The sequence below is a fragment of the Aspergillus terreus genome, genomic scaffold (genome assembly GCF_000149615.1).
Source record: "Aspergillus terreus NIH2624 scaffold_6 genomic scaffold, whole genome shotgun sequence".
NCBI lineage: Eukaryota > Fungi > Ascomycota > Eurotiomycetes > Eurotiales > Aspergillaceae > Aspergillus > Aspergillus terreus.
The window spans coordinates 658,991-681,421 of NT_165929.1; the positions used below are offsets into that span (position 1 = coordinate 658,991).

Sequence of the window (22,431 nt, forward strand, 5' to 3'; positions counted from 1 at the left end):
AGCATTTGAAATTCTGACATTGGGTGGTGTTGCAATGTATTTTATGTTGAGTGTATGTTTGGCGAGTCTCATGCGTGAGGATGTATGTCTGATCGCTTGTATATTGCTGCTCTGAATGGATATATTTCTGCATGAGTAGTAGTAGGTACCTATGACGACCTATGTATAGTAGGTATTTCCCTCCATCAAAGGTATTATGTATGGCCAGGCAGACAAGACCATTGTTCGGAGAATTTTCTTTTTTTGATTATCTCTGTTTATCTTATCTAGATGACAACCCCTGAACCGATAACAACCTTGAACTCACCCAACCTGATAGTATATGAATATCTATCGTCTCTGATGATGACCGCATGAATGTTCCATGTCCGATTAGCTTTGATCCCGTTTGGGCATTTTCTCTCCTCGAAGCGAGCCGGATCGCCTCCCATCCGAACCAATGACGACTTCTACCCGACGCGACCCAGACTTGGGGATTTTGCAACTAATCTGGATCAGGATGGTGCTGCGCATGGCTAGTCTGGGGCTAGTTCGGCTGCCCCAGACCGCTGAACCCGACGGACGTTGTCTTTTCTCGGAAACTCCAGACATATGAACTCCAGACAGCACAAATAACAATGTCGTGCGAGTGAGACCCGACCTCGACTTCTCGCTAGGCCTACTACGACATCACATTCGCGATGGAGAAAGCCGATCTGGTCGACGACATCCTGGACGACCCCCCTGTCGAGCGCATCACCGTCGAGAAATTGCAGGACCAACCCGCAACCTTCAACCTCACCCTCCGCTCCGTCAACCCGGTCGACGTCCGCGTGCGCGATGTCTCGCTGGAAGTCGACACGTCGCCTCCCTTCTGGGAGACCTCACCCGCGCGGCTTTGGAGCCGGCTCCGGGGCAAAACCGCGGCGCACGAGCGCAAAACCGTCCTGGAGGGCGTCGACGCTTCCATGCCTCGCGGCAGCATCACCGCCATCATTGGTAGTAGCGGGTCGGGTAAGACGTCGCTGTTGAACCTGATGGCGGGGCGCATGGGCATGACGAAGGCCACGGTCGCCGGCACGACCACCTTCAACGGGGATGCGAACATCGCCCGCGTGCGCAGCGCCTACATCATGCAGGAGGACGTGCTCATCCCCACCCTGACAGTCCGCGAGACGCTGCGGTATTCGGCGGACCTGCGACTGCCGCCGCCGACCACGCCGGAGGAGCGCCGCCAGATCGTCGAGCAGGTGATCCGCGAGCTGGGGCTGAAGGAGTGTGCGGACACGCGCATTGGCACGACGGCTCACAAGGGCTGCAGCGGCGGCGAGAAGAGACGGACCAGTATCGGGGTGCAGATGTTGTCGAATCCGTCGGTGCTGTTCTGCGATGAGCCTACGACGGGGCTGGATGCGACGAGCGCGTTCCAGATTGTGAGAACTCTCAAGCGGCTCGCGCAGGACGGGAGGACTGTCATTGTTTCTATTCATGCGCCCCGCTCCGAGATATGGAGTCTCTTTGATAATGTCATCCTCCTGGCGAGGGGCTCTGTTCTGTACAGCGGGCCTGCGAGCGAGTCGTTGGCGCACTTCGAAAGCTGTGGTTATGTCATTCCCCCGTTTGTCAATCCGGCCGAGTTTCTCATCGATCTTGCGGCGATTGATAACCGTACCGAGGCGCTCGAGATGGCGTCGTATGCGAGAGTGGATGCGCTCAAAGCGGCGTGGAAGTCGAGACGGCAGGCAGAGAAGGAGGTGGAGGCGTCGCCAGCTGCTGATGGAGAGGCTCAGCGTGAACAAACGACCGCTTCAGATGGTAGTCAATCTGCGATGAAGGCTGTTTCGTTTCGTCGGCAGTTTCGTGTGCTCACGTCGCGGACGTTCAAGACCACCATCCGCGACCCGTTAGGTGTGGCCGGTAGTCTTCTCGAGGCGGTAGGCATGGCTGTCATCAACGGATGGATCTTCTTGCAGCTGGACGAGACGCAGGCGGGCATCCGATCTCGTCAAGGCAGTCTCTATACCGCCAGCAGTCTCAATGGATATCTCATCCTACTGTACGAGACGTACCGCTTGACGATCGACATCCGCCTGTTTGATCGCGAGCGGACCGAGGGCGTGGTCGGAGTCCCGGCCTTCTTGCTGAGCAGACGGGCTGCTAGGCTGCCCTTGGAAGATCTCCCCGTCCCCGTGATCTTCGCTATCATATTTTACTTCATGGTAGGCTATCGTCTGGATGCCGGCCAGTTCTTCATCTTCTTGGCCCTCAACATCCTCACCCACTACATCGCCGTCACCTTTGCCGCCGTCTCCATCGGCGTCGCGAGGAGCTTCCCCGGGGCCAGTCTGGTGGGGAATCTCTCCTTCACACTGCAGTCGTTTGCATGCGGCTACTTCGTCCAGTCCAACCAGATTCCCGTCTACGTGCGCTGGCTGAAATGGGTGGCCTACACATTCTACATATTCGGCGCGCTGTGTGCCAATGAATTCATCGGCCCAGACGGGCCGCCATACGGACAGTTCTACGACTGCCCCTACTCCGACGATCCAACCAATCCCGCCTGCACACAGTACACGGGCCGGTATATCATGGAGAACCTGGGCTTCCCGCCGAACTGGATTTGGCGGCCGATCATCGTTCTCGTGGCCTTTGTCATCGGTCACTATCTCCTCGCCGGGCTGCTTCTGCAATACAATCACTTTGCCATGGACATCGCCCAGGCGCGGAAGACTGACCAGGATCTGTCTGCGGGGAAGGAAAAGATCGCCATACGACCGTCCGAGGAAGCGCGCAAAGTGGCCATTTCGCTAGACAAGTACGCCCTTGACATCCGGAAACGCGGCCTCTTCGGCCGAGGACCGCGCACGTTGTCCATACTCAAACCGATCACCGCGGAATTCCACCCGGGCGAATTGAACATCATCATGGGTCCATCCGGTAGCGGGAAGACATCGCTACTGAACTCCATCGCACGGCGTCTGCGCAGCTCCGCGGGGACCAAGTACCAAGTGCACGGTGACATGCTGTACAACGGCGCCGTCCCCTCCGAGAGCGTCATCCGATCGGTCACCTCGTTCGTGACGCAGGACGACGACGCCTTGATGCCGTCGCTGACCGTCCGGGAGAGTCTGCGATTTGCGGCAGGGCTGCGACTGCCGCGGTGGATGTCGCGCGAGGAGAAGAACCGCCGCGCGGAGGAGATCCTGCTGAAGATGGGGCTGAAAGAGTGCGCGGACAACCTGATCGGGAGCGAGCTGATCAAGGGCATCAGCGGCGGCGAGAAGCGACGAGTCACCATCGCGATTCAAATCCTGACCGACCCGAAGGTCCTGCTGCTGGATGAGCCGACGTCCGGGCTGGACGCGTTCACGGCCATGTCGATCATCGAGGTGCTCAAGGGTCTCGCGGCGGAGGGCCGCACGCTGGTCATGACGATCCACCAGTCGCGGTCCGACCTGTTCCAGCATTTCTCCAGCGTGCTTCTCCTCGCTCGCGGAGGGTACCCCGTGTACGCGGGTGAGGGCGCCAGCATGCTCTCGCACTTTGCGAAACGAGGCTACGAATGTCCGCAGACGACCAACCCGGCCGATTTCGTGCTGGACCTGATCACCGTCGATCTGCAGCAGGCGGACCGCGAGGCCGTCACCCGCGAGCGCGTGCAGGCCCTCATCACGCACTGGGACCAGCGGACCCCCAGTCTCGGCCGGCGGACGTCCCACATCGCGACGCCCGCCGAGCTGGGCAGCCTCAAGCGGCAGATGCTGCCCTTCCGCATCACGTACCCGCTTGTGCTGCGGCGGTCGGCCATCAACTTCTGGCGGCAGCCGCCGCTCGTAATGGCGCGGTCCATGCAGGTGCTCGGCATCGGGATCATCATGGCGCTATTCTTTGCGCCTCTGAAGAACGACTACGCTGCGGTACAGTCCCGCATGGGATTTGTCCAGGAATTCGCCGCGTTGTATTTTGTCGGTGAGATCATACTCCCATGACGTCGAACCGGCAGACTCCCAAGCTAACTACGCACAGGCATGCTCCAGAACATCGCCATCTACCCGAACGAGCGGGACGTGTTCTACCGCGAGGAGGCAGACAACTGCTACTCGGCCGAAACGTTCATCCTGCAGTACACGACGCTGGAGGTCCCGTTCGAAGTGCTCTCGGCGCTGGTCTTCGGCGTGCTCGCCGCCTACGCCGACAACATGGAGCGCAGCGCGACCATGTTCCTGATCAGCGCGTTCAACTGCTTCTGCATCATCAGCTGCGGCGAGTCGGTGGGGATCATGTTCTGCACGCTGTTCTCGCATGTGGGCTTCGCCGTCAACGTGACGTCGATCCTGCTGTCCATCTCCACCATCCTGGGCGGCGTCATGAGCCTGAACGTCAACGACGTGCTGCAGGCGCTGAACCACCTCTCGCCCATCAAGTACTCCATCGCCAACCTGGCCCCCTACGCCATGCGCCACCAGGCCTTCTACTGCACGCCCGCGCAGCGCCTCGCCGACGGCTCGTGTCCCATCCAGAACGGACACCAGGTGCTGCAGCTGTACAACCTCGACAAGAACGGCCCCATCAACGTCATGGCCCTGGGCGTGTGCACCATCGTCTACCGCGTGGTGGCCTACGCCCTGCTGAAGGCAATGCGCTGGGCCAATCGCTAGCTCTCGTAACGTTTACCCAGTTAGTTAGTCCACCTAGTACTTTAGTAATCAGCCAAAAACAAGAAATCATCCCGACCCTCCTTGCCACATCCAAGTCCTGGCATCTGCGATCAAAATGCACCCGAGCGTACTCCGCCGGTCGCTGAGACCCCTCCTCTCAAAGAGAGGAAAGGGACCCGCCTTACGCAGCGGCGACAGGGTTTCACGTTCTAGAACACCACGCCGAACAGTCTCCGCTGACCCCACCGCCCAATCAGCCGTTCGTCAAGAATAAGGTTTGCGGCTTGGCGGTGGCCACCGCGGCAAGTACGCAGCATGATTCGCTGCGCTGGCGGACCCGCACGATCGGGAAAGCTTAGTCACGGCGGGCGGACACGGACGGACGACGGATCGGAACCCTGCGCTTTTTGGCGGGTGGAGATGCTGGCCGCGCTGCGGTGGTGGCTGTCGGGGGAGTTTCCCTTTGAGTGCGGTGGGGTCTGAGGGTTTTCTTTTCTGTTAGTCGATAGGGTTGAAGTTCTGGGGCTTAGATTTGTGATATAGGTTACAAGGTTTTACTGTAGGTGGAGAGGTTTTGTTTGAATGAAGATTGTCAATGAAGCCACTGCGATCTATTCTGTCCACATGAGAATCGTGGATACATACATGAATCGTAAGCCCTGGTCTCAAACCAGGGCGGTTCGACCAGTAGAAAGAAAAGTAGATACATGCGGGAAGGAAATGTATCATTGTCTAAACAGGGATCTTCCCAGTGAGCAAGTGAGCACCATCTCAATAGATGTCAGCTATAACCCAAACAGAAACTCTTGCATCAAGCAAGAAACGTGGAAGTCATAAGGCCGATCCGATACTCCACACCATACCCGTCCATCCAGTCGTCACACGTCTAAGGGGATTCATCAAAAGTCATGAAATGAAAGAGAGAAAGAAACGAAAGACACCACCCCAGGCCACGCTTAGTTGCCCAGGCTGAGGGTGAAGGTGGTGTCGATGGGGCAGCCGTGGGTGGCATGGTCGTCCTTGGGCTGGAGGTAGGCCTCGGCGCAGGCAGTGTCGCCGGCGCCGCAGTTGACGTTGGGGCAGTTGGCGCCGGTCTGGGAGGGGGTGACGGAGAAGCCAGACTTGGTGAACTCGGAGTCCTGGGCGGCGAGGTCGATGCAGCTCATGTCCCAGTAGATGGTGGACTCGCCGTCGCCGATGGTGTACTCGAACTGCAGCACGTCGGACTGGTCCGGGTTGGTGGACAGCTTGATGGAGATGCCGCCGCCGTTGTCGTTGGTGCGCCACGCTTCGGTATAGGATCCACCGCCCGCAGAAAGGGTGTGCATGTCACTGACTCTATCAGAGACCGACCACGCGTAGACGGTGTGATCCAGGTTGTTGACGATGTTGACGCTGCCGGAGTCGCCGCGGCGGACGACGTGAGGCAGAGCGGAAGCGAGGCTGGCAAAGGCAGCAGCAGCAGAGATGGCCTTGGTGAACATCATTTTTGCGATTGACAAGAGTGAGAAAACGGTTTTGTTTGGAAATGAATAAAGAATGGTCTGTTCGACAGCCGAAGTGTGTCTGTAAAAGATTGGAAGTATCAAGTTCCGTTGAATGGAAAAATGATAGGACGAGATGGATATCTCAAAAGAATGTAAAGATTGCTCGATCTTTGTATAAAGAGAGTGTGTTGATGGAGAAAAGAAAGGAGACGACTGAGGCGGCCGTCAAGCAGGTTTATATAGCTTCGACGAGGCCACCATGCGAAAGCTCTTTCGGGGGCAAACACCGCCATGCCGGCGGAGTGCCCCGTTACCGAGATGGCAAAAAGAGGAAAAAGTCGATGCTCCACATGTGTATCCAGAGATGAGGAAGATATGGGTCGGGTGAGAAAAAGGCAGATGGCGTCGGACAAGAAGGTTTGTTCCTGAATGGGCGGCGACAGGTCCGAAGGATTGGTGGCTGAAACGAGGGGGAACTGACGTAGGGCTGTCTCTGCTGTCTCTTCGGCTGTCTATCAACCTGCATAGCCGATTGACTTGCAGAGATCATGCATGTAGTGCATATAGTGCATATAGCGTGATGCCGAGACATAACCGTTGATCCGAACTTCACCACAGCCGTGTCTGATGATACATACAACTGTTCTTTGAGTCTCCCAGTGCCTACCTACTAACTGTCAGCATGCCTCAAATCCATACTCGGTCCGCTTACCGGATCTCGAAGGCTTCCCGCATGTGGCGGCCACACATGGCGTCTCAACTATGGGTCGAAGGATCGTTTCCACTTTTCCACTGCGTGCTGGATCCAGTTCCACGGATGATAGGTCTCGTCCACCACAAACCTTGTGGGGTGGGAATATCTGCCGGGGCGTGGAAACACAATTGAATCTTCTTGTTCCCCGTGGCAATACACACCACGCCTGATCTCCGTGCGTGGTGTTTCGCAAGCCCTAAGTCTGGTTCCGAACGGGGGCAAAACGAACGTCTCCAACACCCATCGGACGAGACAATGAGGAGCCTTTGTCGCACGATTTTTGAGACCTCGTCCATGGTTCCTAGGTGTCGCCCGTTTTCCCACGTTGAAGTTTCCAGATTCTACAGGTCGTATCCTTTGTCGTCCGATTGTTCCCCCGTTGGCCAGTCGGGGCACAGTGGTGGAGAAGCAGCGTCTGGCAAAGAAATCTCTTCGCTACCGAGGGAGACTTGTCGGCAGAGGATTTTGCCGTGTTCCTTTGTACGGAGTATGAGCTAATCATTTCTCGTGTACCAATGACTGTGGGATAATATCATCAGGCAGACACTCGGTGGACACAATACGGAGTCGTTCATTGTGCCAACGGCCTCTAAACCCTGGCCCACTTAGCCCCCGAACAAGTTCCCGACGATCACTACGCTTGAAGCCCTTGTATGATCCACCATCGTGGCTTTGGGCATCACGTTCTAGAACATGAGGGGTCTGTCCAGGTCCATCTACTAGCGCGAAAGAAACTCTAGGCACACGTCGCCCAAGAACATCACTTGTGTGGTACACTACCGGGGTAACTCTCCCCCTTCACATGAAAGGAACCAAAAAATAGGATGCAAGTTGACTTGTGCTAAGACCAAAGATGGGCCTCCCCCTCATCACCAGTAAGGAGCCCGCAGTCCGGCCAGACTGGTCAGGGACGCCTCCGAGGAGACATCCTCACGTTTGCGGTGACCCGCCAGCTCCAAGTTGATTTGCCGGTGGATGTGCACCAGCCAGTCCACGTAACTCTGGGCCTCATTGTTGCGGTCTTCCACTAACAACCGCGCAAACTCGTACTCGGCCCCATCCAGTCCCTGTCGCGCCAACTGAATGGTCACCGCCTTGGACCCTCGAATCGTCGAGAAGTACTGCAGTAAATTGCGCACCTGCGCATTCAGATGTGTCTCCAGCACAGGGATCGACGATGTCTGTGGAGACAATTCTTGGAGGGACGTATGGCCTGGTCCAAACAGGTCCTCCAACAGGTTAGGCGACACCTGCGCGTGCAACCAGAGCAGGCACATCTGTCCGTTGTCCACCAGATACGCCCCGCCCTCCTCAATCTTGGAGAAACTGGCACGGAGGGCCGGCGGCACTTGGAGTTGTCCCTGCTCATTCGGGAAGCCATCCTCAGGCTGCATGTTGTGGATCGGGATGATGCGGGGGTACAAGTACAGGGACATTTCGGTGCATCCAATGGACCGCAGCATCCGCATGTCGTGGATCCGCCGGTCCGACGCTTCCTGTCCGCCTACATCCGGTGTCAAATTAGTCACTGTCTATCAATCCGGGGACAGAGGGACCCCCTTACCCTTGAATGCTCGTGACTTTATCAGGCTCAGCATGAACATCGAAAACTCCTTCAAATTCTCCGGCAGGACAAGTTGTCCCGGAGGATGGGACCCCGAAAAGATCTTGCGATAGCTGCTGAAGATATCCACCGTCTTCTCCGAAATGCTCGCACGAATGTCCTTGAGGGATTTGTCGAGCGTCTTCGAGGCCGCTGTACATCGTAGTCAGCATTGGGTTCATTTCTTTGGACGGGACCATGGTCAACATACCCTCCTTTGCGATGATGCTCACGACCGCATCCTGATCCACAAACTTCATCGTCTCCAAACCTCCTTCGTTGACAGCCGCTACAACGTTGATACAACGCACCCGCCGCTGTCCGTCGGCTGACGTATACAGCAGAGCGGCCTGGAAGTGCGCATCCAGCTTCACATCAAGTTTGCCGTCGTAGCTGAATAGAACGCCAATTGCCTTGTCCGCGTCAATTGCCCCGATTTCCAGGTCCGCCCCGAGAGCATGTTGCACAAAGTTGCCATGGTACCCCGACACCTGAAGACCGTTGGAGCACCGGACTTTCATCAGCGCTTGATACCCGGTCTCTCGAGTAACCGCATGGGCGATCTCTCGCGAGAGCTTTAGAATGTCCCGGGGGGCGTGGAAGTTTGGATAGAAGAATGTCTCACCGCCACTCACTTCGGCGACATGCCCTGCATACTGTTAGCAATATACGACACAACCCGCCTGCAAATCTCCACGTACCGATCGTGGCCACATCCATATAGGTGCCGCCAGGCGACCCAACGAACATGTCCACACCGACGCCAGCCTCGGCAAATTTGCCAGCGACATCTCTCCAAGGCTGGTGGTCCGTCGTAAACAGCTTTTTCTCCGCATCGGTACCATGTGCCTTCGGGTCGTCTCTAATGTAAAGTGCCCCAGGGCCCCATTGTGGCAGGCTGCATATAGACGCGAGAACTTTACCACCAGTGGGTTGTAGGGCAGACAAAGCAGCATTCAATGCGGGGAATAATGCCGGATCTGGGCTTCTGGCGTGGGCGAATATCGTGGGGATTTGATGCAAGAGAGACGTGATGGTGTCCCTATGGCACTGTCAGTTGGTCTCGTTGGCGATCAAAAGTTTCAGGATTACGGACTTGGACTCATAGGGATCCACAAAAAGGCCTTCGCTCAGCGGAACAAACGGTTCTTGGAGGTCCGTCATCACCATCATCTGTGCACGGTCCAGTTGCGGCTGTGGCCATATTAGCAATGAAACAGACCCGCGTCACCTGAGAACATACGCTGAGATTGTAGAACTGCACTTCCCGATTGTAAGTGACAATTCCGATCTTCGATCCTTCTGGTATCCGCCTCTCGTCTTCAGGGTTCTCCGATGTGTCGTACAGAGCATCCAGAATGCCCTTGCACACTCCCTTGAGAAAGCCTCTCTGCACCGATTCCTGGGTAGCATCGATCAAGAACAACCATTGAAGACCAACGGGCTGCTTGTTCCAGTAATCCTTCGGGACTAAAAACTCAACCGTTCCCATCATCAACTCAGGACGTTGCATGCGATCGATGCGAGACCCCGCGGGGTCAAGAGGAGCAAAGTACTCGGGAGGCACGTCGTTCGGGAATGTACACATGTTGCAAATGAACTTATTCCCCCCGGATCTAAACTGCATGAAAGGATTGATGTAGGTCCGGCATCGTCTGCAGCGTGGCGGCCCTGCATCTCCGAAATCGAGCACTGGAATCGGTTGTTCGCCGGGGTCAAGAGGCGCGAGCGGTTGCAGAATCATTCCCAGAGGAAGAGAGGTAGATGAGAGGAAATCGGATGTAGAAGGGATGTTGTTCAAGGTCAAGCGCGCATACTTGGGGGACGAGTTTCCTTGGTCGTGGGCAACAAACGGGACAGCTGCAGGCGGAGGTAGATGACGTTCCATTGTTGGATAGACATGGTTGAAATAGTACTGGGCGGGAATGTCTCGAGACCGAGGGATGCTGGGAATCTGTTCGGGGTCGATTTTACCCTGTGTAGGCACCGAACCTGCACCGGTCGAGGGCATACCGGGCGGGGCGCCCATGCCCATGCCCGCCGCTGGAACGGCAGCCGCAGGGGAGATGGGGCGAGGAGCTTGGTTCAACCCAGTGTTCAGGAATTGCGACGTCGCCGGTGTGGTGTCTTGTGGACCCGAGGCAGTCGCGCCTCCAATATCATGATGCGCGTGCCGATGCTTCTTCTTGCCAGCACGATGCGCCCCACCATCACCCCCCATTATGCCTAACCCGCTCATTTGAGAGGCTAGACCTGCCATCGCAGGATCCGCAGGGGCTCCCATAGGGGCCCGAGGAGCCACACCATAACCAAGTTGTGGACTGGGAGCAAGCCCGTGCGGGGGAGGTTGTGTTTGTTGATGCGGCACTGGAGCGGAACCGTACGCGGGCCATTGTTGCGGAGCTGGCTGACCATACGCAGCGCCCGGTTGAGGAGGAGCTGCACCGGGAGGATAGTAACCTCCAGCGGGAGGAGCGGTTGGAGGGAAATGTTGTGCCATTCGATTGGGGTTCGAGGGGTCTTCAGCAGGTGCCTGACCCAGGGTGTGATACATCGACGGGTCGGCCATGGTGCTTCATAACGCGGCGGAAGGATCAGACTGCTCACAACAACGGGGAGGGAATGGGGATTAGAGCAGGACCATCCCTGAGTGCCCGTGAAGGAATTGCGAGGATGGAGGGCGAGCGTGGATATAGATTGCTTGGAGGTTACCGCAAATGACCACCTCTCAACATCCGCGGCGGAATTACGTCGTTCCGAGGTCCCCGTGCACGTGTTGCTCACCCTGTTTTGGCTCTGGAACACATCAAACTATACGGAGGACGCAACTTGTGTATAGATGCAAATTACCTTCCTTTGAAACATCTGCTATCGTCTGGACAGATCCTATCTTCTATGAATCGGCATGCATAACAGCATCAGTCGGTGCCCCTACTTATCGGTAGGGTGATCGCTGATAAGCCTCACCTTCACCATCCCACCTCCACCGCTTCTTCTCCTTTCTGCTCCTAGATCTCTTCACCTAGTTCATAGATCGCACATAATTTCTCTCTGATCCCTATAGACTGAAGAATTACCTCCGATGTAACAATTTAATGTAACAATGTCCACTATCTACAACGACGACGAGCTTCTCCTGGCTCGGATTGGATACAAACAGGTACATTCATCACCTATCCTCCTCCTGGCCTTAGCTCCATCCAACCTGACTCGGTCTAACCAACTCAGGAACTGAAACGAGAATTCTCAAAATGGTCTACCGTTTCATACGCCATCTCCATTCTGGGGATTCTAGGCTCCGTGCCCGCCACTATCGGCGCCCCTTTGGCCGCAGGAGGACCCGCGACAGCAGTATGGTGCTGGTTCATAGGTTCCTGCATGGCCCTATGCATTGGAAGCTCGGTGGCTGAGCTGGTCTCAGCCTATCCCACGGCTGGGGGCATGTATTTCGTTACGAAGCATGTGGTTCCAGAAGAGCAGGTGCCGATGTTCTCCTGGGTGCAGGGTTGGTGCAACCTGCTCGGACAGACCGCTGGTGTATCTAGCGTCGCCTATACCGTCAGTCAGATGTTGCTCGCTTGTGCCAGTATGAATTCGGAACTGGTGGATGGCAAGTACTCGTATTCGCCGTATGTTCTAACTTTAACAACATTCTAGGGGCTGCCGCTGACTATAGTGCAGGACAGCATTGGACACGGTACTTTTGTCCATCGTGCTTCTATGCGTGCTAGGAGTGATCTGTTCAATGACTACAAAGACTCTGCATCGCCTCATTCTCTGGTTTGCCCCGATCAATAGTATGTATTAGCTCTTCTCGAGTCCCGGTTTCGAAGCATGTCAGTGGAAGATTGACCGACACCTCAAGTTTCCGCTACCATTGTCATTTGCCTTGCGCTGCTTTACTTTACGCCAAACAAACAACCAGCAATCTGGGTCTTCACTCATGTCACCGACGGTTCCGGATGGGGCTCCAAGGTCTTCTCCTTCCTCCTTGGATTCATCTCAGTGGCATGGACAATGACCGACTACGACGGAACAACTCAGTATGCACCCTCAAAACCAAAGTAGACCATCTTGGGAACTAACATACTAACTAACCATTCCAGTATGTCTGAAGAAACTCACGACGCGGCGACTCTAGGACCCCTTGCAATCCAGACAGCCGTCCTCGTATCCGGTGCCATGGGCTGGGTGCTAACCGTGTGCATCTGCTTCTGTCTGACCGACTTCGAGGGCATCATGAGCACACCCACCGGCCTTCCAGCCGCGCAGGTCTTCCTCAACGCAGGCGGCAAAACTGGTGGGACGATCATGTGGGGATTGGCGATCCTGGTGCAGTTTTTCACTGGCTGTTCAGCCATGCTGGCAGATACCAGAATGGCCTATGCGTTTGCTAGAGATGAGGCTCTGCCGTTCTCCTCGTACGTTGCCCATACCTTTCGTTGGGATCCACAAGACCAGAAGTCATAACTCTTGTCATGGCAGGTTCCTCTCGCGGGTAAACAAGTACACTCACACCCCAGTCAACGCCGTCTGGTTCGTCGTCCTCTTCAGCATCGGTCTCAACTGCATCGCGATCGGTTCAACACAGACAGCCACCGCCATCTTCAATATCACGGCGCCGGCCCTGGACATATCCTACGTTTCCGTGATCATGGCGCACCAGCTATACAGGAACCGGGTGAAGTTCGTAGAAGGCCCGTTCACCCTCGGGAAATGGGGGCCACTCTTGAACTGGGTTTCTGTGACTTGGGTCTTGTTCATAAGCACAGTGTTATTCTTCCCTCCTTCAGTACCGGTAACCGCAGCAAATATGTGAGTATTCTAGATCTGTCCATGCAACAGACACCGTGGTACGCAGGTGTCACTAACTGCTTTTGCATCAGGAATTACGCCATCTGCGTTGGTGCCTTTATTGCTGCCTTTGCGTTAGTGTGGTGGCTCGTTGCTGCGCGAGGGTGAGTACTTGTCTGCTACAATGTATATCTTGTGGATGAATAAGTTGGTGCTGACGCGACATCACCTAGGAAATACACAGGGCCCCGGACAAACGATTATACGCAGGTGGCCTCGGCTGATCTCAGCCGTGAGTATGGAGCCCTTGCTGATTTCGAATAGGTACAGACCATGTGGAACATTGATTGCGTATATCCATAGTCACCAGAGATGCGTTGCATAGATTGACATATGTACTTGGTTTTCTAGGGAAGTTGTGGGTCACCAGTAGAGACTCACTGGCCGCATTCTTCGCCACCTAACATCACGAAATAAAGAGACAATGCCTTGAGATAAATTCCTGTAATAGATGTTATACTCTGTCAGAATCGTCAGTCGTGATGGATGTCCTGTGTCCTAAAATGATAAAACCTCACCTCTTCACAACTGTAGCGGGTACTTGGACACGAATGCCAAAACCGCCTGCACAAAGCCAGCGGGGTTCTCTTCCGCAATGTAATGGCCAGAATCTTCCACCACCGCGACGTGAATATCACCGCCATAAACCTCCGTTACCATATCTTTGGCTTCGGCGGCATGACGACTTTCCGAGCCACTTAGAATGAGCACAGGCCGCATACACTTGCCTTTCAGACGTAGCGACTCGAGATTCTCCTTAGCATCCTCTTCAAAGGCCCGGTATACTTCGAATGCACACCGAAGGGCCCCCGGTTGCGAATATTGCAAGGCATAATACTCGCAGTCAGCAGCCGATATGGCGTCGGCGTTGAAACTTAGCCTGGAGAAGAAATGATTCAAGTACATTTTCTCCCTCCCCGCGACAAGTGACGGTGCCAAGTCGTCCGGCGCACAATGAAACATGAAATGGAACTGCTCCGGCATCCGCTTGTTTGCGAGGTAGCAGGAAGTTCCAGGAAGCGGACATTCTCCCCAGATAATACAGGCGACATGTTGCGGATACATCGAAACGTATGCGTGCGCAATCATCCCGCCAATGTCATGGCCAACGAGATATATGGGCGACTCGATGTGAAGATGATCGTGAATAAGGACAAATAGGTCTCGAGCCATCGTGGACTTTCTAAAATCGTGAGATGGATGCGATGATTGTCCAGCTCCGCGGTAGTCGGGAGCTATTACCCGGAAACCCTCATCAGCCAGTGGTCGTATTACATGGCGGAATTGGTACGAGGTTTGAGGAAAACCGTGGATTAGGAGCAATACTCCCTTGGCAAGCGAAGAGGTTGATGGTGCGCAGTCGATGTAGCTAATCCGGACCGAGGGCGCATCGTCGTCGGTAGTTTTGATCCACGCGTTGTGCTTTTTCCAATGGGGAGGACTATTCAACAGGGTATCGGGGTTCATAGCTGATGACTCCATAACCAGCGCCTTTAGAATGCTAAAAGCCAAGCCGGCTTCACAAACAGTCTTAATATATTACGACCGATTGATAACTACTTGGATGTTGATTTCTAATCATCTCTTACATAGACAAGCCGTTGCTCTGCCATATGACGTCATGATATGTAGTTCTATACTGTACTCCTGTGATGTGAAGCTCCTCCCTAGCCTAACGTCCTAAGGTAATACCCGCTTTGTTTACTGTGTCGACATGCTGGTCGGCCAAGTGTAAGTGTTATGGCTGAATCACATGTGATGGAGCTGATGGCCTTTCGCCAGTGCCTTCTTTGTTTATTGTCCTTGAAGTCAGCCAACAATACCTGGGAACGGCATCATATAGCCGTAAAAGCCGAAACCTTGATCTGCGGGATAGTCCAGTTTATTGGTAGACCATGAAACCATGCTTCGTGTCCATAAGACAAACATCAGCACTTCTGGACTTTACGACTACGTAGCCATGCTGTTGCTCCATTGGGTAACGGTTAGTTACCCGTCATCCAATAACAGTCCAGGGGAAAGTGGAATCTGCATTGATGACATGGAACTAACCGCATCTATCATAGCAGCCATTTAATACTTCGAGCCTTCAAGGAGAACAAGATGCGTCAGGTCAAGGCGGCTCGAAGATATAAAGCAGCGGGATCATGCCCTGCTTCCTTCCTTGCTTTCGATTTAACATTCTCTCAGTACGTTACCAATATCGATAGCCATCGCTCAAGAACAACATGTCTTCCCAGCAGATCCTGCCCTCGGAGACCCTCATCGACCGATACGGTAGCTCCCTAGCCGGCAAGACAAGTATGCTCCCCCCTCCTATAGCTATAAGCATAATCTTCTAACAATCATTAGTCCTTATAACCGGTGTATCTGGCGACTCTATCGCTGGCGAACTTGCAATCCAACTAAGCGCTGCCGCACCTCATCTCCTGATCCTCAGCGCTCGAGCCGAAGAAAATGTCGCCCCCATCATCGAGAAAATTAGACTCATAGCCCCCAATGTTAATACCAAGTTCCTCAAAATGGATCTAGGGGATACGGGCAATATTAGAAACGCGGTTGATACCCTCCACGACATCCCGAAGATCGACCACCTCGCTTGTGTTGCGGGTGTCATGGTTCCTCCGTATGGGACTACAAAGGATGGGTTCGAGATGCAGTTCGGGGTGAACTATCTCGCCAACTTTTTGTTGGTCAAGTTGCTTCTTCCCAAGGTTAGGGCTGCTGGGGTCGGATCGTCCATCGTTATTGTTGCAAGTAGTGCAGCCAGGAGTGGGAAGGTTGATTTTGAGAATGTTGGGTTTAGTGTATGTGTCTCCGCTCTCCCATCTGTGGTGCTGGTCTAATCATTTCTGACAGGAAGGCAAAACGTATGATCCTCTTGTGGCGTATAGCCAGTCCAACGCTGCCCGAGTGTTATTTGTGAAGGCGCTGGCGGAGAAATTGGGAGACCAGGGAATTCGAGTCTTTAGTGTCGATCCTGGCGGTATGTGAAGCTCACTCATCCACAGCCAGCGAACACAGGGGAATTGACCTGCCATAGCTGTCCGGTCTGGTCTGCAACGTCATTTCACTCCGGAATTTCAAAAGATGGTTGCCGCGCTTAGAACTTCTGGAGGTAGGCCTTCGACCTCTGATATCCTGGGATTTGAACAGTCTTAACACCATTAAACAGGCGTGGTCGACCTCGACGGTAGGCCTGTTACAATTCCGCCGTGGACCACGAAGTCTGAAGGCGCCGCGACTATTATCACGGGCATGATTGACCCTACAATACAAGGTTCGCAAATATCCCTGGTATTTCCTTAGTGAGTACTTACATCGCTAGGACATAACGGGGCCTTCCTCCATAACAACGCCGTTGCGAATGACGAGTTGAATAGCCACACTCGGAACCCTGATAATCAGGCGAAGCTGTGGGAACTCAGTGAGCAGATGCTTCAGGAACCATTTGCGGTTTAGAGAGGCGCGTGGGAAAGAATGCACACTTTATGTATGGAGGTACCAGACTCATTGTAGTAGGTCAATCAGAGATGACAAGTGTCTCCTCTCCTCGCTGCAACCTCCAGTAATTCGTAGACCAAATCACCTCAGGACATTCCCTCCATAACCACCTCCATTTCCGAAACATTCTTTCGGATATCTCATAAGCGGACGCATCCCATGCTTCACCCCAGATTAAGAGTCCGGTCGACTCGGTCGAATCACTGGATTTGCCAAAGAGATCATCGCAAAGTTCATCCTCAGAGTAGAGATGCAGATTGCGCAGCAGAGCGTCCCGCACCGAGGAAACGGCACATAGGTCGATCCAGGGATGGTGGATGATGGATTTCTGTAGATACGTGGGATGTAAGCTGGGTGGTAGATTTGCCCTTGCTGGTCCGCAAGCATTGAACGGGGAGATGATATCCTCTGCTAAGAGGGCCATAGTTAGACCCATCGTAGTAGCGTTGGTGACCATGGCGCGGATGATGTTCCACTGCGTGACTGGGAGGAGAAATTCGGAGGAGAGTGCGCGGGAGACTATTCCTCTGTTCACGCGGTCATGTAATAGATCCAAAACTATCTGGCGTGTTTCGAGGCTGAGGTAGCAGAAATGAGCGGTTGCTGCGTCGATCTCCCCATGGGTGGGATCGCTAGGGGTTATGGATGTCGCTGTTTCCTGCGACGGGGGGACGTAAATTGTCCACTTTCTCATCGACGGCCCAGGACCGTTTGAAGATAATATAGCCTTCTTTCTGCCTACAGTAGCGTTTATAAGTCATACTGCCTTCCTGATTACTATCCATTTGGGTCACTTACGGCTGGCACGTTGGTTGAGGCGGTTCTGGATTCTTCTCCGCTCTTTAGGGTCATCCATTTCGTGTGCATCACCACGTCGCTAAAGATGGTTGGCCGGGAATACAATTGTTTGGTATCAAAGTAATGAAGCAGATCAAAGTGCAAAAGATTGAGTAAGGAAGTGGATTTGGTCGAAGAGGATTGCCGACGCGGAGGACGGACTTAGGTACTTAATTCCGAAAACCCGCCGCCTGGGTAAGCAGACTACAAGCGTCTGTTGGACTACAATACAGTACTCATTCCGCAAGGTTCAGATACCAGCGCTTCTGGCCTTCACTCATATTTCCTGAACCCAGAACAAATGGCAAGGCGCATTGGCATGACGCTGGTCGCTATCCGCAATAAGCCATGAAACATTCAGCACTTCTATGGAGGCGTAACAGACCGTGCTTACAGCAAAAGAACACGGCCCCTGTTCCCTACACTTGCTCGTCCGCAGCAGTTGACCTTAATCGGCTAGGAGTGTGACTGCGAAGACAACAGGCAGACGATTGAAACCAGAGTATACAGATGTTTATGCTGCTAAATGTGACATCGTATATGTAGAATTTTCATATGTACTTGATTTTCTAGGGAAGTTGTGGGTCACCAGTAGACACTCACTGGCTGCATTCTTCGTCACCTAACATCATGAAATAGAGAGACAATGCCTTGGGATAAGTTCCTGTAATAGATATTATAATCTCTGTCCGAATCGTCAGTGACGATGGGTGTCCTGCTCGGTAACAATATAGCTATATTCCTTTTCGGCGCCATAGCGACTTTAGATCCGTCATAAATGCATCTGCAACGACGAACCCCCTTTTCGAAATGTCTCGAAACATCGCACGAATTGACTCCGTCTCTGGAGCGGCTGTTACTCTTGCGCCTGCTACTCTCAATGGGAAGAAAAACAACACAGCCGCCAGATTTGTGGTCTTCAGAGCGATCTGAGTCATCCGTAGAATCGCATCGACGTGTGTCTGGACGACAGTCCGTGAGATCGTGGGGGTGGGTATTTCGCTGAATTGAGCGCGGTAGTCGAAGATCCCAGACAAGTAGATGGAGATGCCGTGAAAATATATTGTTGCGAGAAGGGACTGGGGATTGTGTGCGGGCGTACTAGTATCGGCCGACCACTTTTGGAAAGTCGCATACCAATCACTAAGAGCTGACCGGACAACGAAGCCTTCAGCAGCAAGATCAAGAAGGGCCTCGTGAAGGAGCATGGTCGGATAATTGGAGCCCGGTTTGAGCAGGTCCCATACCCTGAGCTTAATCAGTCATACAGTAACACATAGAGGGCCTGCGGGGGCACTTGCCGATGACTGATCGAAGAACAGGTGATCATCAGATCAAATAATCGCTCCTTTGGGTGCCAGTCGTTCTTGAGATCCTCGTTCCAGATCATAGTTGTGAGTGACATCCATTCCGGCCGGCAGAGAAAAGTAGGTTCAGGGTATATGAGAGCACGACAGATCTCGAAGACTCGCACGGTGAGAAAAAATGACCGCCCGGAGCCAGCTACATGGGCTTTTGGACCGCGAATCTGGAGCATACTGGATGTGCCGTACAGGAAATGCTTCACCCAGCCTTCTCCAGTCATATCATGCATCAGCTAGATTGTGAGGGTTAACATCAAGCTTCCGATATACTCATTCCCGTCCAAGGCGCTGTTGACCTACTTCAAACAAGCCTAAGAAAAACGTCGTCCATAAATTGACTTCTTGTGGCAGGCTCTTGCTTACGATCTCGGTTTTCAATTTGGCGACCGAGATGTGGTAGGCCGTTAATGCTCCCACAACCGCGTCTTTCTTCTGCAGAGGTGTAGTCAGCAGCATCTCCCTGCTCAGATCAAGCGCACCCAGGGCGATGGATGCGTGATACATGCTGGAGGACATCTGGAATTCCGATATGATAGTGCCGAGGTCCAGGTGGCCGCCAAAGTCATTCCTTGTCAAAAACTCTGAGAAGAAACGCTTTACAAATAGGTCTGAGCTTCCTTCCGGAACTTTGGCGCAGAGCCTATGTGCGGGAAGATGAGTGTCAGCCCTTTTGAATGGAGCAGAGACGTTGACAAAGACAGCGCTGGCTTTTGGCTGAAATGCCTGAGGGACACATGGTCGATTCCTTTTCGTACAATACCGACAGGGAGGACCGCCCTCGCACTACAGAGGGTTAAAATCAGAACCGGGGTGGGTTGGAGGGAACAACCGGTATTTGCGGACAGACTGGATGAGAAGAAAATCGCTGACCTTGATTTTGCGTCGTGTACACTCCGCGCACCTGGTGCGAGAAGTGCGCCGATCGAGTGGCCCCAGTACGGCCATTTCTGAGACTAACGGTGGGCAAGTTTGATGGGCATTCCGTGCAGGAAGTTGAAGTCTGGACTTGGAGTACAGCCCTCCCATGCCAAGACTACATCCGCCTTTCCTGAATAGGCAGCATTTGAACGCAGTTTCTTGGCACTGGCATCAGCCAGAAGGTGAGAATCCACAAACGCGCTGTATTATTGCCTGATTCAGGAGTAGGAGAGTCACGATGAGTCGACTCATCAGACCAGATGACCGCCACAGCATCCGCAGGATGAGGCTCCAGAATCCTATATAAGTTTAAGAGCTTCCTCCGGTTTTCTCTGCAGCAGTATCATTTCCCTCTATTCTTTCCTAGAACACTATTCTCTATATCTGTACCAACCCGCCATGATGTTCAACCTCTCTAAGAATTATCTTATGCTTGGTGCCTTCTTTGCTCAGCTTCTCCTGAGAAGCAATGCGGTGTCCTTCCCCGACACCATAGGCCAATACGACACCAGCATCGCAACAACCCAGCTCGTTGATCATCATCGTCTGGATCCCTACGCCCCAACGCCGCAGCCCCGTACTCTGATGATCTCCCTCTTCCATCCCGTTCCTCCTGCAGCATGTTGCCCATCCCTGACGCCCTACATGGACCCCATCACCGCAACCTTCGAGGACGAACAGTATGCATCGGCTGGCATCCCAGCAGGCGCATTCGGCTCACTTACCCTTCGAACCTGCAAGCCATGCACGAAGTCAACTTCGAGTGGCCCGGGCAAGGGCCCAAAATATCCGCTCGTTCTCTTCTCGCCTGGCCTGGGGAATACTCGACTCTTGTACAGTGCTATGGCACAGCAGTGTGTATCCCTTATCTTCTGTTCCCTGTTCATCTAAAACTTTCAATCTGCACGGATCGCTGACCTTCAACGTCGCTCATAGACTGTCCAGCATGGGCTACATCGTCGTTACCGTCGACCATCCCTATGACGCAGGCATTGTAACATTCCCTGATAATACCACCATCCTCGCCGCAAACATTACAACCGATGCCGAAATTGTAGACGACCTGAGCATCCGCGTCAGAGACGTATCCTTCGTGCTCGACCAGCTCCACCGTCCATCCATTATCTCAAAGCTCATTCCCGGCCAAACATGTGGGTTAGATACCTCTAAAGTGGGAATCTACGGTCATTCCCTTGGCGGCGCCACCGCAGCTCAGGCTATGCTTTCCGATTCCCGTCTCAAGGGGGGTATCAATCTGGACGGCACATTTTTTGGCTCAGTTATCAACCGGGGGTTGGATAAGCCCTTCATGATAATGGCGCACGAAGGGAAGAATTTGACAACTGATGCGTCTTGGGGCGCTCTGTGGCCAAAATTGAAGGGTATCAGGAGAAGATTCACACTGAGTGGGAGTACACATGGCACGTTCACTGATTTGGCCCAGGCTGCTGATGCCATTGGCCTGAGAGAGGAATATCCGGCACAGACGGCCGCTTTCTTGGGGAGTATTGATGGGGGAAGAGCCCTTCAGGTTATTGCTGCTTACACTAGCAGATTCTTTGACTTTGTTTTGAAGGGCAAGAATGTTGACTTCTTAGATATGTCCAGTCTGGAATTTCCGGAGGCGGTCGTTGGGAAAGATTAACTCCGGGCAGAAGACTGTTTGCTTCCCCTTCAGGTTGGGTCCATATGTTGACAGAATCTCCGTCGTGGCCGTCGATGGCGACCAACCTGTATCTATATGCAACAGATGACTTATTAAGTTATTATATGCATACATCTCTCTTTGTAAAGAGTAGTATAATAAACTCTATTATGGCCGTACCAGTAGGAAAGTTTCCAAAAATATCCTAGATATGATATTCTTCGTAGCCACCCCCGAAGGAACAGAGAATTCTCCACACATGAAGAGAGGCTTTCAAAACGACCAAGCCAGCACCTTCCGTATCTCTGCTGTAGTGTTTTGAAACATTTCAGAATAGGAACGTTTACGCGAGCTCAGATTTTACATCTGCGTTGTCCGCTTTCCTCAGCCTTGGACTCAGCCTTGTACTCAGATGCACCCCCAACACTGTACGCTCTATTCCGGTGTTGATGGATGGTTATTTGCTTTTTGCAGATGAATAAATACAAAGAAATCTATGTCCCTCCTCCGCCTTCTGCTCAGCACCGCCTGCCAGCTTTCACAATGACTGATCCAGCTTCTCTCGTTGGAACTGTGTCAGGGGTGTTGTCCCTAGGCATTTCAGTAAGTCAGGGCATCGCTACCTACTGCTCACAGTTTAAGGGATACGAAAGCCAGACCGCTGCTTTTCTACACAGGTTGCAGAGCCTTTAAAATACCCTTGAGCACATTGAGCGGCTTTTGCGGGATCCTCGAAGCTCCTTGAAATCGTGCCCAATAGAGGCTGTACAAAAAGTCGCCGACTGTGTCCTAGATTGCAGGGAGTGGTTGCAACAGCTGGAGAAGCTG

The 22,431-nt window shown here is 53.4% G+C and overlaps 9 protein-coding genes across 9 annotated transcripts; 4 read left to right on the forward strand and 5 right to left on the reverse strand.

Moving 5' to 3' along the window:
- Positions 1 to 680: 680 nt before the first annotated feature.
- Positions 681 to 4,637, forward strand: ATEG_04482 (putative ABC efflux transporter; the record flags this gene model as incomplete). The annotated part of the gene is made up of 2 exons (XM_001213660.1): positions 681 to 3,948; positions 4,006 to 4,637. The coding sequence occupies 2 exons, from the start codon at positions 681 to 683 to the stop codon at positions 4,635 to 4,637; spliced, it is 3,900 nt and encodes a 1,299-aa protein (XP_001213660.1).
- A 956-nt stretch (positions 4,638 to 5,593) lies between these two features.
- ATEG_04483 (putative extracellular thaumatin domain protein) lies at positions 5,594 to 6,124 on the reverse strand (the record flags this gene model as incomplete). Its single annotated transcript, XM_001213661.1, has 1 exon — positions 5,594 to 6,124. The coding sequence occupies one exon, from the start codon at positions 6,122 to 6,124 to the stop codon at positions 5,594 to 5,596; it is 531 nt and encodes a 176-aa protein (XP_001213661.1).
- Positions 6,125 to 7,747: 1,623 nt separating this feature from the next.
- Positions 7,748 to 11,050, reverse strand: ATEG_04484 (Sec23/Sec24 family protein; the record flags this gene model as incomplete). Its single annotated transcript, XM_001213662.1, has 6 exons — positions 7,748 to 8,382; positions 8,443 to 8,634; positions 8,693 to 9,130; positions 9,183 to 9,523; positions 9,578 to 9,675; positions 9,725 to 11,050. 6 exons carry the CDS (start codon positions 11,048 to 11,050, stop codon positions 7,748 to 7,750), a joined length of 3,030 nt encoding a protein of 1,009 aa, XP_001213662.1.
- A 534-nt stretch (positions 11,051 to 11,584) lies between these two features.
- On the forward strand, positions 11,585 to 12,951 carry ATEG_04485 (amino acid permease; the record flags this gene model as incomplete). Its single annotated transcript, XM_001213663.1, has 5 exons — positions 11,585 to 11,641; positions 11,710 to 12,110; positions 12,163 to 12,278; positions 12,347 to 12,524; positions 12,588 to 12,951. 5 exons carry the CDS (start codon positions 11,585 to 11,587, stop codon positions 12,949 to 12,951), a joined length of 1,116 nt encoding a protein of 371 aa, XP_001213663.1.
- Positions 12,952 to 13,857: 906 nt separating this feature from the next.
- Positions 13,858 to 14,958, reverse strand: ATEG_04486 (alpha/beta fold hydrolase; the record flags this gene model as incomplete). Its single annotated transcript, XM_001213664.1, has 2 exons — positions 13,858 to 14,804; positions 14,925 to 14,958. The coding sequence occupies 2 exons, from the start codon at positions 14,956 to 14,958 to the stop codon at positions 13,858 to 13,860; spliced, it is 981 nt and encodes a 326-aa protein (XP_001213664.1).
- Positions 14,959 to 15,563: 605 nt separating this feature from the next.
- On the forward strand, positions 15,564 to 16,329 carry ATEG_04487 (uncharacterized protein; the record flags this gene model as incomplete). Its single annotated transcript, XM_001213665.1, has 3 exons — positions 15,564 to 15,636; positions 15,688 to 16,142; positions 16,195 to 16,329. The coding sequence occupies 3 exons, from the start codon at positions 15,564 to 15,566 to the stop codon at positions 16,327 to 16,329; spliced, it is 663 nt and encodes a 220-aa protein (XP_001213665.1).
- Positions 16,330 to 16,858: 529 nt separating this feature from the next.
- Positions 16,859 to 17,695, reverse strand: ATEG_04488 (uncharacterized protein; the record flags this gene model as incomplete). Its single annotated transcript, XM_001213666.1, has 2 exons — positions 16,859 to 17,577; positions 17,638 to 17,695. The coding sequence occupies 2 exons, from the start codon at positions 17,693 to 17,695 to the stop codon at positions 16,859 to 16,861; spliced, it is 777 nt and encodes a 258-aa protein (XP_001213666.1).
- A 715-nt stretch (positions 17,696 to 18,410) lies between these two features.
- On the reverse strand, positions 18,411 to 19,544 carry ATEG_04489 (uncharacterized protein; the record flags this gene model as incomplete). Its single annotated transcript, XM_001213667.1, has 3 exons — positions 18,411 to 18,924; positions 19,167 to 19,273; positions 19,404 to 19,544. 3 exons carry the CDS (start codon positions 19,542 to 19,544, stop codon positions 18,411 to 18,413), a joined length of 762 nt encoding a protein of 253 aa, XP_001213667.1.
- An 816-nt stretch (positions 19,545 to 20,360) lies between these two features.
- ATEG_04490 (PAF acetylhydrolase family protein) lies at positions 20,361 to 21,603 on the forward strand (the record flags this gene model as incomplete). The annotated part of the gene is made up of 2 exons (XM_001213668.1): positions 20,361 to 20,812; positions 20,895 to 21,603. 2 exons carry the CDS (start codon positions 20,361 to 20,363, stop codon positions 21,601 to 21,603), a joined length of 1,161 nt encoding a protein of 386 aa, XP_001213668.1.
- Between the last annotated feature and the right edge of the window lie 828 nt (positions 21,604 to 22,431).